Raw genomic sequence first — 13,293 nt, 5'->3', positions numbered from 1 at the left:
TCATTCAACTTTAAGGCGTTCATTTCCTGAAAATTCAAGTCGAATTCCAAATTGTATAATGTCTGGAACCTTTCACTTCAGAGCAGGAGTGTCAAAAGTGCTTCCTAATTACAGCCCGCAGCTCATTTTTTACCAGCCAGCGGCACATTTTTTTAAAATACTATTTTAAAAAGACGGAATTAAAGAGCAAACAGGTGTAAAGTAATGAGAAAATGTTGCAATATTGACTTTAATAACACAAAGTTACTTTGGTGGCAATTTTTTTTTTTACTTTATAAGTTTTTATTATTTTTTTGAACAGTTTTAATCAACGGATGGATCGGAAGTTGCTCTAGAGATTTAGGCGTTGAAAGTAAAAATAATATTGATCCAAGACCTATTTTGAAATATTTTATGAGCCTTTTGGATCCTGAGACCTTTAGTCAGATTTTTTTCTTTAACTGTCATTGTTCAAAAAATAATAATGCATCAAAAGTTATGTTGTTATGAATTATTTACATATTTAAGGCTCCAATTACTTCACATTCAAATATTGCACTTTGAAATATGTTTCCCGGGAAAAATTATTTTGCATATTTTGTGGTTTTGCCAGAAAAAACTGAGGTTTCTTTAGGAAAAAAAGGGCATAAAACCTTAAAAAAATAAAAACAATATGGCAACAGATAGATCTGAAGTTGTTCTATAGATATTCAAGTGTTGAAAGTGAAACAAAAAAAAAGATTTGCCTTATTTTTTTAACACTTGAATGACTGAGGCCCTTTTGGGTCGCCGGGACCTTTAACATTCACCAAAATGGAGGGAAGTCCGAGGACTGGCAATGCTTGAAAATTAATCACATTTTTATTTCGATTATAGCTTCTAAGGATTATGAAAATATATTTTTTTAAACAAATAATTGGGGACCTTATAACGATTAAACAAATGAAAAGCAAATGAGTGAAAAAAGAGCATGTTTGTCACCATGGTTGCTACTTTTTATTTGACACAGCGTGAGTAGTCACATTCAATAATCACCAAATTCAACAAAAAAGTAAGGTATGCGATTTTCACGTTCGCGTAACCGCAGACAGAGTCACATAATAGGCCAATAAAACAGAATCCGTTAAAAAAAGCTAAATAATATCAGGGAAATTGACCCAAATGTGAGTTAAATGTTGTCATTGTGAGGAGAAGAAACAATTGTTTGGGAAAATAATAGAATAGAATAGAAAGTAATTTATTGACCCATGGTGGAAATTTAGCACCACAGTTCGCTCACTAATGCTCATTTATCCTTGACACACTCAACCGCCCCGTTCTGAACTCAACAATGTCGAGACGGTCACTTGAAAAAGAGACTAAACCACGAAGCTAAAGCTCACAAGAACAACCATAAGCACGCATCCGCTTGTGTTGTTGTGAACGACATCATTGACGTACAAACAGTGGTCGCTACTTGAGAGGCTCTGTCTTTTTTTTTTTTTCTATACCAGCCTTAAGTGAGACGCCTCTTTGCTTGTCAAGGTGAGAACAACAACAACAACAACACAACACATTTCCCACCTTTACAATAATAGCGCCTTGCGTCGCATCCGGTTTGACTGAGCAAACAAAATAAAGGTTTCAAAAAAGGACCTTGCACAAACATTATGTACTTAAAGCACTTATTGATACATTTACATTTGAAATACTGATCAAAATTGTCCAAATATGTATTGCACAACTAAATGTGAGGATTTTTGCATTTAATGAACAAACATTTGATCCAATCAGATTTTACACAAAAAGCACACAATGGTGGTAAAATAAGTGGAAAAGTTAAAAACAGAATAAAAAAATAATTAAAACGTGAAAAACTGAATTTTATATTTTTTTTAATTGGTATTGTTATTCAAGTTTATTGTTATTGCTATTATTTTTTTAAACTCTATTTAAAGTTGCATTTTGGTGGCACAATAAATACTCGTGTTTTCAAATGATTCAATAATCGTGTAATTCATCATGAATACAATATCAACCAAAAATATTTGTGCTTATTATTTTTGGCATTATCATCCAATCCTAACTACATGCTTAAAGGGGAACATTATCACAATTTCAGAAGGGTTAAAACCATTAAAAATCAGTTCCCAGTGGCTTATTTTATTTTTCAAAGTTTTTTTCAAAATTTTACCCAGCACGCAATATCCCTATAAAAAGCTTTAAAGTGCCTGATTTTAACCATCGTTATATACACCCGTCCATTTTCCTGTGACGTCACACAGTGATGCCAATCCAAACAAACATGGCGGATAGAACAGCAAGGAATAGCGACATTAGCTCGGATTCAGACTCGGATTTCAGCGGCTTAAGCGATTCAACAGATTACGCATGTATTGAAACGGATGGTTGTAGTGTGGAGGCAGGTAGCGAAAACGAAATTGAAGAAGAAACTGAAGCTATTGAGCCATATCGGTTTGAACCGTATGCAAGCGAAACCGACGAAAACGACACGACAGCCAGCGACACGGGAGAAAGCGAGGACGAATTCGGCGGTCGCCTTCTAACCAACGATTGGTATGTGTTTGTTTGGCATTAAAGGAAACTAACAACTATAAACTAGGTTTACAGCATATGAAATACATTTGGCAACAACATGCACTTTGAGAGTGCAGACAGCCCATTTCAGGCGCGCTAAGAACATATATTTTTCCACGATTTCAGCACTCAGGTTAACCATACCTAAATAGACACAAAATACTGCATTACACAAGACTACCCGAATGTACTCGAATGATTGAAAAAAATAAATGTTTTTAAGCTAAATTATTGGTAAACACAGTTTATGTATAATAATTTACGTAAAACCGCGAGTAATGAATAAAGTTTTCATCAATTAATATATTCTGTAGACATACCCTCATCTGCTCTCTTTTCCTGAAAGCTGATCTGTCCAGTTTTGGAGTTGATGTCAGCATCTGCTTTGAGTGTCGCAGGATATCCACACATTCTTGCCATCTCTGTCGTAGCATAGCTTTCGTCGGTAAAGTGTGCGGAACAAACGACTGACCATTTCGTCGGCTTTCCCCACAGCCTCGTATTTTGAACAAATTTCATCAAATTTCTTGCCACTTTCGCATCTTTTGGCCACTGGTGCAACTTGAATCCGTCCCTGTTCGTGTTGTTACACCCTCCGACAACACACCGACGAAAGTGAGGAAATGGCGGATTGCTTCCCGATGTGACGTCACAACGTGACGTCATCGCTCCAAGAGCGAATAATAGAAAGGCGTTTAATTCGCCAAAATTCACCAATTTAGAGTTCGGAAATCGGTTAAAAAAATATATGGTCTTTTTTCTGCAACATCAAGGTATATATTGACGCTTACATAGGTCTGGTGATAATGTTCCCCTTTAAATCTTTTCAGTGTGCGGCCCTCAGTGGAACACGTTTGGACACCCCTGCACATTCAAAGACCCTGCACACTCACCATGGCCTGAGCGAGGGTCTTCTGCACCAGGTTAACGCAACGCTGGTACACGGGCTCGCAGTAGGGCAGGAAGCCACTCTGCAGGGCCGTCGCTACGGAGGACAAACACTGAAGGCAGAAAAACAGCCAGGTGGACTCTCATGAACCCGCTGACCACATGTGTAAGTCATTTTTTTCCCCTGCTTACTTCTAATAAAGGGAAGAGGTCTTTGTCTTCATCTTTCAGCTGGTTCCATTTCTGGATGAGCGGAGGCATCAACATCTGGATGTATTCCTGCGAGAAACATTTCATTGGCACAAACTCAAGTCGAGCATTACGACACGACAAGTAGACGCCAAAAAGGGGTGGTACCTACCGGTTTATTTAGATGGTGTCCCACTGAGTCTGCGAGAGTCCCGATGGCGTCGTACAGTATCAGGAGGTTTTTGTGTTGGTATTTGTTGAAAGCGAACACCAGCGTGTCCAGGATGAACGCCAGGTAGGGCACAAGCTCAGTACAAGCCTCCTCCTCCAAGGTGGCAAAGGCACTGTCATGGGGATAAAGGACCTCGACATCAAAGGGGAACATTATCACCAGACCTATGTAAGCGTCAATATATACCTTGATGTCGCAGAAAAAAGGCCGTATATTTTTTTTAACCGATTTCCGAACTCTAAATGGGTGAATTTTGGCGAATTAAACGCCTTTCTAATATTCGCTCTCGGAGCGATGACGTCACATCAGGAAGCAATCCGCCATTTTCTCAAACACCGGGTCAAAACAGCTCTGTTATTTTTCGTTTTTTCGACTGTTTTCCGTACCTTGGAGACATCATGCCTCGTCGGTGTGTTGTCGGAGGGTGTAACAACACGAACAGGGACGGATTCAAGTTGCACCAGTGGCCCAAAGATGCGAAAGTGGCAAGAAATTGGACGTTTGTTCCGCACACTTTACCGACGAAAGCTATGCTACGACAGAGATGGCAAGAATGTGTGGATATCCTGCGACACTCAAAGCAGATGCATTTCCAATGATAAAGTCAAAGAAATCTGCCGCCAGACCCCCATTGAATCTGCCGGAGTGTGTGAGCAATTCAGGGACAAAGGACCTCGGTAGCACGGCAAGCAATGGCGGCAGTTTGTTCCCGCAGACGAGCGAGCTATCGATCCTAGCTTCCCTGGCCTGCTGACATCAACTCCAAAACTGGACAGATCAGCTTTCAGGAAAAGAGCGCGGATGAGGGTATGTCTACAGAATATATTAATTGATGAAAATTGGGCTGTCTGCACTCTCAAAGTGCATGTTGTTGCCAAATGTATTTCATATGCTGTAAACCTAGTTCATAGTTGTTAGTTTCCTTTAATGCCAAACAAACACATACCAATCATTGGTTAGAAGGCGATCGCCGAATTCGTCCTCGCTTTCTCTCGTGTCGCTGGCTGTCGTGTCGTTTTCGTCGGTTTCGCTTGCATACGGTTCAAACCGATATGGCTCAATAGCTTCAGTTTCTTCTTCAATTTCATTTTCGCTACCTGCCTCCACACTACAACCATCCGTTTCAATACATGCGTAATCTGTTGAATCGCTTAAGCCGCTGAAATCCGAGTCTGAATCCGAGCTAATGTCGCTATAGCTTGCAGTTCTTTCCGCCATGTTTGTTTGTGTTGGCTTCACTATGTGACGTCACAGGAAAATGGACGGGTGTATATAACGATGGTTAAAATCAGGCACTTTGAAGCTTTTTTTTTAGGGATATTGCGTGATGGGTAAAATTTTGAAAAAAACTTTTAAGTTTTAACAATTCTGAAATTGTGATAATGTTCCCCTTTAAGGAGATGGGGTGGGGGTGGAAATATCTACATTTATCAGATTGTGTCTCACCTGCAAGCGGCTTCTTGCACACGCTTGTTGCTGTCCAGGATGCGCTTGAGAAGCTCGGTCATGAGCGGCTTCAGGTAGACGTCGGGTGGCTGGCTGACGACCCAGTGGGCGTAGCGGCTCAGCGTCCAGCAGGTGATGGAGCGCACCAGGGCTTTCTTGTCTGACAGACACTGGACGAGGTGGGGAATCAGCTCGGGCAGGTACGGGATCATTCCCTGCATGCACCCTGGACACAAAGTGGACAGGCACGATTTGAAGTTCATTATTGTAGCTTCATTTGTTTGTCCATCCATCCATCCATTTTATACCGCTTGTCCCTTTTGGGATTGCGGAGGGGTCGCTGGAGCCTATCTCAGCTGCATTCGGGTGGTAGGTACACCCTGGACAAGTCGCCACCTCATCGCAGGGCCAACACAGATAGACAACATTCACACTCACATTCACACACTTTAGTGTTGCCAATCAACTTATCCCCAGGTGCATGTCTTTGGAGGTGGAAGAAAGCCGGAGTACCCGGAGGGAACCCACGCAGTCATGGGGAGAACATGCAAACTCCACACAGAAAGATCCTGGTAAAATGCGGGTAAATCTCTCCGTTCCGCTATAAGCACTTAATGCCAAAAAACGTGTTCTGTGGATTGAACTCAGGACTACTCAGGACCTTCGTATTGTGAGGCAGATGCACTAACCTCTCTTTCACCGTGCTGCCCATTCATTTGTTTGTGTGCAGAATAAATCACCAACACTTTGGTGGCAGATCCAGGATATTTGTATCTATCATCCACACATCGCATGGCGTGACAGTAGTCAACCACTTGTTTACAGCAGAAAATGGACCACCCTTTGACGAAAAAATAGGAAAACATTTTTGATTTATTTTTTTTTTTATATATATATAAACATTAAGTGCCTCACAAACCCAAAAATAAAAGTTTGAAAACCAAGACTACATTTCCTGCAATTGAGTGCATTTGTACACTATATTTTACCTTTGAGATTTATTCTCATCTACTAGCCTCTTTTTGTCACTTACATGTCCCATGTAATGTACCACAGAAATGTTTGTATTTTTTAGTGGATACTTTACTCACATTATTATCATTAAAAATGTAATGTAAAATTCCATAACATGCATGCAAGAAACTCAGAAAAATGTTTCGCATTTGGCAACTCTAACCTCTAACCCAGTGGTTCTTAACCTGGGTTCGATCGAACCCTAAGGGTTCGGTGAGTCGGGCTCAGGGGTTCGGCGGAGGTCAAGACACACCCGACTCATCGTGTAAATAAAAACTTCTCCCTATCGACGTATTAAGGATACGGCAACAGCAGAAGTCAGACTGATTTGCAGGTGTGTAATTTGTTGTGAATTTATGCACTGTGTTGGTTTTGTTCTTTGAACAAGGTGATGTTCATGCACGGTTCATTTTGTGCACCAGTATAAAAACATGGTAACACTTTAGTATGAGGAACATATTCACCATTAATTAGTTGCTTATTAACATGCAAATTAGTAAAATATTGGCTCTTAACTAGTCATTATTAAGTACTTATTAATGCTTTATTCGGCATGGCCTCATTATAACCCTGACCCTGGCCCTAACCCTCTAACCCTAACCAAATAACTCTAAATTAAGTCTTTGTTACTTAGAATATGTTCCCCTAGTGTCCAAAAAACTCTAAATTAAGTCTTTGTTATGCTCCCCATACTAAAGTGTTACCAAAAACATTTGTCTTGAATTTGAAAAAAAAAAAACATTTTATTTTTCACTAAAGAAGGGTTCGGTGAATGCGCATATGAAACTGGTGGGGTTCGGTACCTCCAACAAGGTTAAGAACCACTGCTCTAGCCACACCCCCGCTGGTAATAATATACCTCTGTTTACAATGCTTCAAGTCAAAAACATGCCTTCTTGCTGGGTACTAATAAATGCTCTAGAACAGGGGTGTCAAACTCATTTTAGCTCAGGGGCCGCATGGAGGAAAATCTGTGCACACGCGGGCCGGACTATTAAAATCGTGACATTAAAACTAAAATATAAAGACAACTTCAGATTGTTTTCTTGGCATACTTTGGCCAAAAATAGAACAAACACATTCTGAAAATATTACAATAAAAATATAGAAAAAAATACAGCCAGCGGTAAAGTTTAGATCCATGAAGGAAAGAAGAAAGTGAATGAATGTTTATAGCTGAATACATTTACATATGCATAAAAATGTGTTTTATTTATTTATTTATTTTTAATTAATTAAGTAACGTTTATGACAACCTTTTTCCAAAACACAATATAGAATGTGGGATATAACAGGATAATGCATACGTTTATAATTTTTTTGAAAACGGTTACAAAAAAGTGGGACCCCAACAATTTACTGTGGGATCCCATTTTTATGACTTGATGGGGTCCCTGGACCAACACTGATGGAGTATTGGTGCGTGCAAAACAGCAGCAGGCGGCTGTGGCCTGTGGGCCGGTTCTAATACTAATCAAATATCATCCTGGGGGTCATAGATAATAAATAATTTACTTTGACACCCCTGCTCTTGAATTACAACTGGTTCAGAACTAACAGTGTTCGGATTGTAATCATCCAAATATGATTAGCGGCAAACTAGACAGCCGTCAACGTTGTGGCTCGGAGAGCGAACTGAGGCGACAACAAGTAAGCTAGTGTTGCGTTTGGACCAGTTGTTCCTCTCAGGGAATTCAAGTTGCTGGCCACTCCCAAGCTCTTTTATGACACTTAAAGCTGAGTAGAAGAACCACCAGAGACAGAATAGGTATTTTGTAATTTTATCTCCAAAGCCTTGGAAATAGAATGAGACCAGTCCAGCATAGAACATTCAATCGCGCAGCTAAGATGGTCTGATCTAAAATATGGAAACCTTCTCTTCTATAAAGTGTCTCTCCCTCCCACCCTCGTTGTCTTGTCTCTCTTTCCAGCCCAAACACATGCCCATTGTCCTCCTCAGCTGGACACAGGAACAGATAAGGAAAAGGAGTATCTGTCCTCCTTACATTCCTAAAGTGAAGGTTAGCACACAGTACTTGCAGACAATTAAAAGATAACAAATAAAGAACACTAGCTGTTTTGTACTATGACTATGGTTTAAAAGAAGTAACACACAAATATGGATATATCTAATTATCTGCCTCCGTCACTGTTACGTTCCACGTAGTGGTGGTTTGTTTGTTTTGTGTTTCTCCTTCTATTTATTTGTACAGGTCACACTCATTAACTGCCTCTGCTGCCAATCAACCGGTTCCTAATCCCAGCTGCTCCTCGTTTCACCTGTTAATCAGCCAGCCAATCCCGGACCACCATTCATCCTCCCAGCCTGTTTAAAATCACCTGCTCACCACTGGATCAAGGTGGATTCTTTTTCTGACATGCTGTGTGGAACTTTGAGAGACGTTACTTTGTCTTTGGCGCTATCTTGTTTGGTAATCATTTTTGTTAAGCTTTTTGCTACACTTGTGCCACCTGTTGTTTTTTTTTGTCTTCATTTTTCTTGACCTTTGAACTTTTGTAAGTATCTGTAGCCTAGTCTTGGGAAAGGTTAGACAGAGGCCTCTATACACGAAAACACGTAGGATTTGTTTGTGTATAGAGACACCAGGCTTAGTGGTGGCTGTCACCCTTGTATGTTTTGGACCCCCTCTTTGGCTAGAGTAGATAGGTAGGTTTTTTTGGTTTGTGCTAATTAAATAGCTTCAGTTAGTCAGCTTACCTTTTCTTTTCTAGAGGTGTATTTTGGTATGTTTTGTTCATTTCTTTGACAGCACCTGTATTCCCAAGCTAGGCTAGTGTTGTGTCTTGTTGTAACCCCCCCATTGGTTACTTTTCAATAACACTAGTTTTTGTTTTCAATTCTTGGCTTCGGTGTCTTTTTTACAACTCATTTGGTTTATACACTTTTATGTTGCGTTCCCCTATAGTCCCTAGACGCTGAGCCATCAGGGAACGTAACATAAATTGGGGGCTTGTCCTGGAATTTAATTTCTTTGAATGTGAATTGTCTATAGTTGTTTGGTGTACTTGTGTGTGCGGTAGACCAAAATGGCACGTGTATTTGACTTAGATGAGTTTATTTGTAAACCATCAGAAAAAGTATTTGATAGCTGCCTTAAGGCAGATTTAATTTTGATTGCGGCACACTATGACATAGACATTAGTAATGTCTCTCTGAAAAGGGACATAAAGTCTAAGGTGTGGGACCAGCTAGTCACGCTTGGTGTGTTTTTTCTGTCTTCAGGTGCTCCCAACTCTGATGCAACAGTGGGTGCTTCTGTCTGTAGTCCTCCTGTTTTAGATGACGAGGCCGTAGACAGAGTACCACTTACCCTCCCTAAATTACAAGGATTTTCACAAGTCAGTTCCCGGACTAGTGGTTCGGTAGAGGCGGCTCGGCTGAAGGTCCGGTTGGTTCGTCTCGAACATGAGGCAAATGACAGACGAGAGGCACGGGCGTTTGAACATCAGCTAACAATTGCTAAAATTGAGGCTGACACTAAGATAAGGCTGAGAAAGCTGGAGCTGGAAATGGCTGCTGTGCAGTCTACCGCTCAGAGTAATCCCACACCTACAGGTAAAAGCCAGTAAATTAGAATATTTTGAAAAACTTGATTTATTTCAGTAATTGCATTCAAAAGGTGTAACTTGTACATTATATTTATTCATTGCACACAGACTGATGCATTCAAATGTTTATTTCATTTAATTTTGATGATTTGAAGTGGCAACAAATGAAAATCCAAAATTCCGTGTGTCACAAAATTAGAATATTACTTAAGGCTAATACAAAAAAGGGATTTTTAGAAATGTTGGCCAACTGAAAAGTATGAAAATGAAAAATATGAGCATGTACAATACTCAATACTTGGTTGGAGCTCCTTTTGCCTCAATTACTGCGTTAATGCGGCGTGGCATGGAGTCGATGAGTTTCTGGCACTGCTCAGGTGTTATGAGAGCCCAGGTTGCTCTGATAGTGGCCTTCAACTCTTCTGCGTTTTTGGGTCTGGCATTCTGCATCTTCCTTTTCACAATACCCCACAGATTTTCTATGGGGCTAAGGTCAGGGGAGTTGGCGGGCCAATTTAGAACAGAAATACCATGGTCCGTAAACCAGGCACGGGTAGATTTTGCGCTGTGTGCAGGCGCCAAGTCCTGTTGGAACTTGAAATCTCCATCTCCATAGAGCAGGTCAGCAGCAGGAAGCATGAAGTGCTCTAAAACTTGCTGGTAGACGGCTGCGTTGACCCTGGATCTCAGGAAACAGAGTGGACCGACACCAGCAGATGACATGGCACCCCAAACCATCACCCAACCATGCAAATTTTGCATTTCCTTTGGAAATCGAGGTCCCAGAGTCTGGAGGAAGACAGGAGAGGCACAGGATCCACGTTGCCTGAAGTCTAGTGTAAAGTTTCCACCATCAGTGATGGTTTGGGGTGCCATGTCATCTGCTGGTGTCGGTCCACTCTGTTTCCTGAGATCCAGGGTCAACGCAGCCGTCTACCAGCAAGTTTTAGAGCACTTCATGCTTCCTGCTGCTGACCTGCTCTATGGAGATGGAGATTTCAAGTTCCAACAGGACTTGGCGCCTGCACACAGCGCAAAATCTACCCGTGCCTGGTTTACGGACCATGGTATTTCTGTTCTAAATTGGCCCGCCAACTCCCCTGACCTTAGCCCCATAGAAAATCTGTGGGGTATTGTGAAAAGGAAGATGCAGAATGCCAGACCCAAAAACGCAGAAGAGTTGAAGGCCACTATCAGAGCAACCTGGGCTCTCATAACACCTGAGCAGTGCCAGAAACTCATCGACTCCATGCCACGCCGCATTAACGCAGTAATTGAGGCAAAAGGAGCTCCAACCAAGTATTGAGTATTGTACATGCTCATATTTTTCATTTTCATACTTTTCAGTTGGCCAACATTTCTAAAAATCCCTTTTTTGTATTAGCCTTAAGTAATATTCTAATTTTGTGACACACGGAATTTTGGATTTTCATTTGTTGCCACTTCAATTCATCAAAATTAAATGAAATAAACATTTGAATGCATCAGTCTGTGTGCAATGAATAAATACAATGTACAAGTTACACCTTTTGAATGCAATTACTGAAATAAATCAAGTTTTTCAAAATATTCTAATTTACTGGCTTTTACCTGTATATTAGATACATATGATATCAGGAGACAAGTGTGTATTCCAGAATTCAGGGAAACCGAGGTGGATGCATACTTTCAGACATTTGAACGGCTTGCTACGGCTCTACGCTGGCCTAAGGATATTTGGGCAACTTTACTGCAGAGTAAAGTGACCGGTAAGGCTCAGGAGGCAATAGCGGCCTTGTCTTTGGATCAAAGTATTGACTATGAGGTGGTTAAGGCTTCAATCCTACGAGCTTATGAGTTGGTGCCTGAAGCTTATCGACAGAAGTTCAGGGACTATCGGAAAAAACAAGAACAAACATTTGTGGACTTTGCCAGAGAGTTGAGCGTTCGTTTTGACAGGTGGTGCAAAGCGAGCAAAGTCACTGATTTTAACTCTCTTCGAGAACTTGTCCTATTGGAGGCTTTTATAAAGTGTGCTCCAGAACGATGTGTGGTGTACCTAAATGAACAAAAGGTTACCACAGTGAGAGATGCATCAGTTTTGGCTGATGAGTATGTTCTGACACATAAAACTGTGTTTGTGCCATCTTCTGAGATGCCTCCTGTCGCTCCATCCTTCTCCACATTACAAGCCAAGGCTCGTGTTAAAGAAGAACGAGAGTGCTTTTATTGTCATAGAAAAGGTCACTTGGTAGCCAACTGTCATGCTGCAGGGGCCAAACGGAAAGATAAGCAGACCATCTCCCAGCTGGAAAACAGGCTAAAAGCCGAGCAGGAAGGTCGCATCCTGGCTGAAAAACATCTGGCTGACGAGAGGAAGAGGAAGAAGATGGAGGAACCCACGGCTGCCAGGGCGGTGGCTTTAGCTGCAGCTACAGGAGTGGAGTCCAACGATTCGCCGCGTGGTCGAATTAGAGAGCTGGAGACTGAGTGCAAGAAGCTCAGCATGGACATAAGACTCAAGGAAGAGAAGATTCAGAATCTGGAGGGCAAGTGTCAGGAGTTGCCCAAGTACAAGAAGAACGAGAAAGACACAGAGGTGCTGATGTCGGCGCTGTCCGCCATGAAGGAGAAGACTCTGCACCTGGAGAACAGCCTGAATGCAGAGACCAGGATCAAGCTGGATCTGTTCTCTGCACTGGGAGACGCCAAGAGGCAGCTGGAAATAGCGCAAGGCCAGATCCACCAGAGGGACCAAGAGATGGCAGAGCTCAAGCGAAAGGTTTTTGACAGCTGTAAAGCTTTGCTCTGCGGTGCTCCAGTTTTGGCTGCTACCAACTTTGTCCAGCCTTTGAAAATAGGGGTTGGTCGGGTGTAGGTGAATTAATTGTGTGTGTATATATGGACATATATATTTTCAATGTAAACCAGATATAGCGACTTGTTTGAATGAACAATTATGTTCATTCTTGTTGGTGGGCGTGTTACGTTCCACGTAGTGGTGGTTTGTTTGTTTTGTGTTTCTTCTTCTATTTATTTGTACAGGTCACACTCATTAACTGCCTCTGCTGCCAATCAACCGGTTCCTAATCCCAGCTGCTCCTCGTTTCACCTGTTAATCAGCCAGCCAATCCCGGACCACCATTCATCCTCCCAGCCTGTTTAAAATCACCTGCTCACCACTGGATCAAGGTGGATTCTTTTTCTGACATGCTGTGTGGAACTTTGAGAGATGTGACTTTGTCTTTGGCGCTATCTTGTTTGGTAATCATTTTTGTTAAGCTTTTTGCTACACTTGTGCCACCTGTTGTTTTTTTTTGTCTTCATTTTTCTTGACCTTTAAACTTTTGTAAGTATCTGTAGCCTAGTCTTGGGAAAGGTTAGACAGAGGCCTCTATACACGAAAACACGTAGGATTT

General features: G+C 41.4%; 1 protein-coding gene across 4 annotated transcripts in view; it reads right to left on the bottom strand.

Moving 5' to 3' along the window:
• The window catches only part of tnpo1 (transportin 1), a 143,720-nt gene that overhangs the window by 61,573 nt on the left and 68,854 nt on the right, over nt 1-13,293 (bottom strand). For all 4 annotated transcript variants that reach the window (XR_009815856.2, XM_061966546.2, XM_061966543.2 and 1 more), the window contains exons 13-16: nt 5,312-5,537; nt 3,806-3,977; nt 3,637-3,723; nt 3,450-3,557 (exon numbers count right to left, since the gene is read on the bottom strand). Coding sequence is in view for 3 of the 4 variants with exons in the window: in XM_061966546.2 (XP_061822530.2) it covers nt 3,450-3,557; nt 3,637-3,723; nt 3,806-3,977; nt 5,312-5,537 (593 nt within the window). In the remaining variant the exon portion in view is untranslated. The remainder of the gene's footprint in view (nt 1-3,449; nt 3,558-3,636; nt 3,724-3,805; nt 3,978-5,311; nt 5,538-13,293) is intronic.

The sequence above is a fragment of the Nerophis lumbriciformis genome, linkage group LG11, assembly GCF_033978685.3.
Source record: "Nerophis lumbriciformis linkage group LG11, RoL_Nlum_v2.1, whole genome shotgun sequence".
NCBI classification, from domain to species: Eukaryota; Metazoa; Chordata; class Actinopteri; order Syngnathiformes; family Syngnathidae; genus Nerophis; species Nerophis lumbriciformis.
This window is presented reverse-complemented; position numbering and strand designations above follow the sequence as displayed.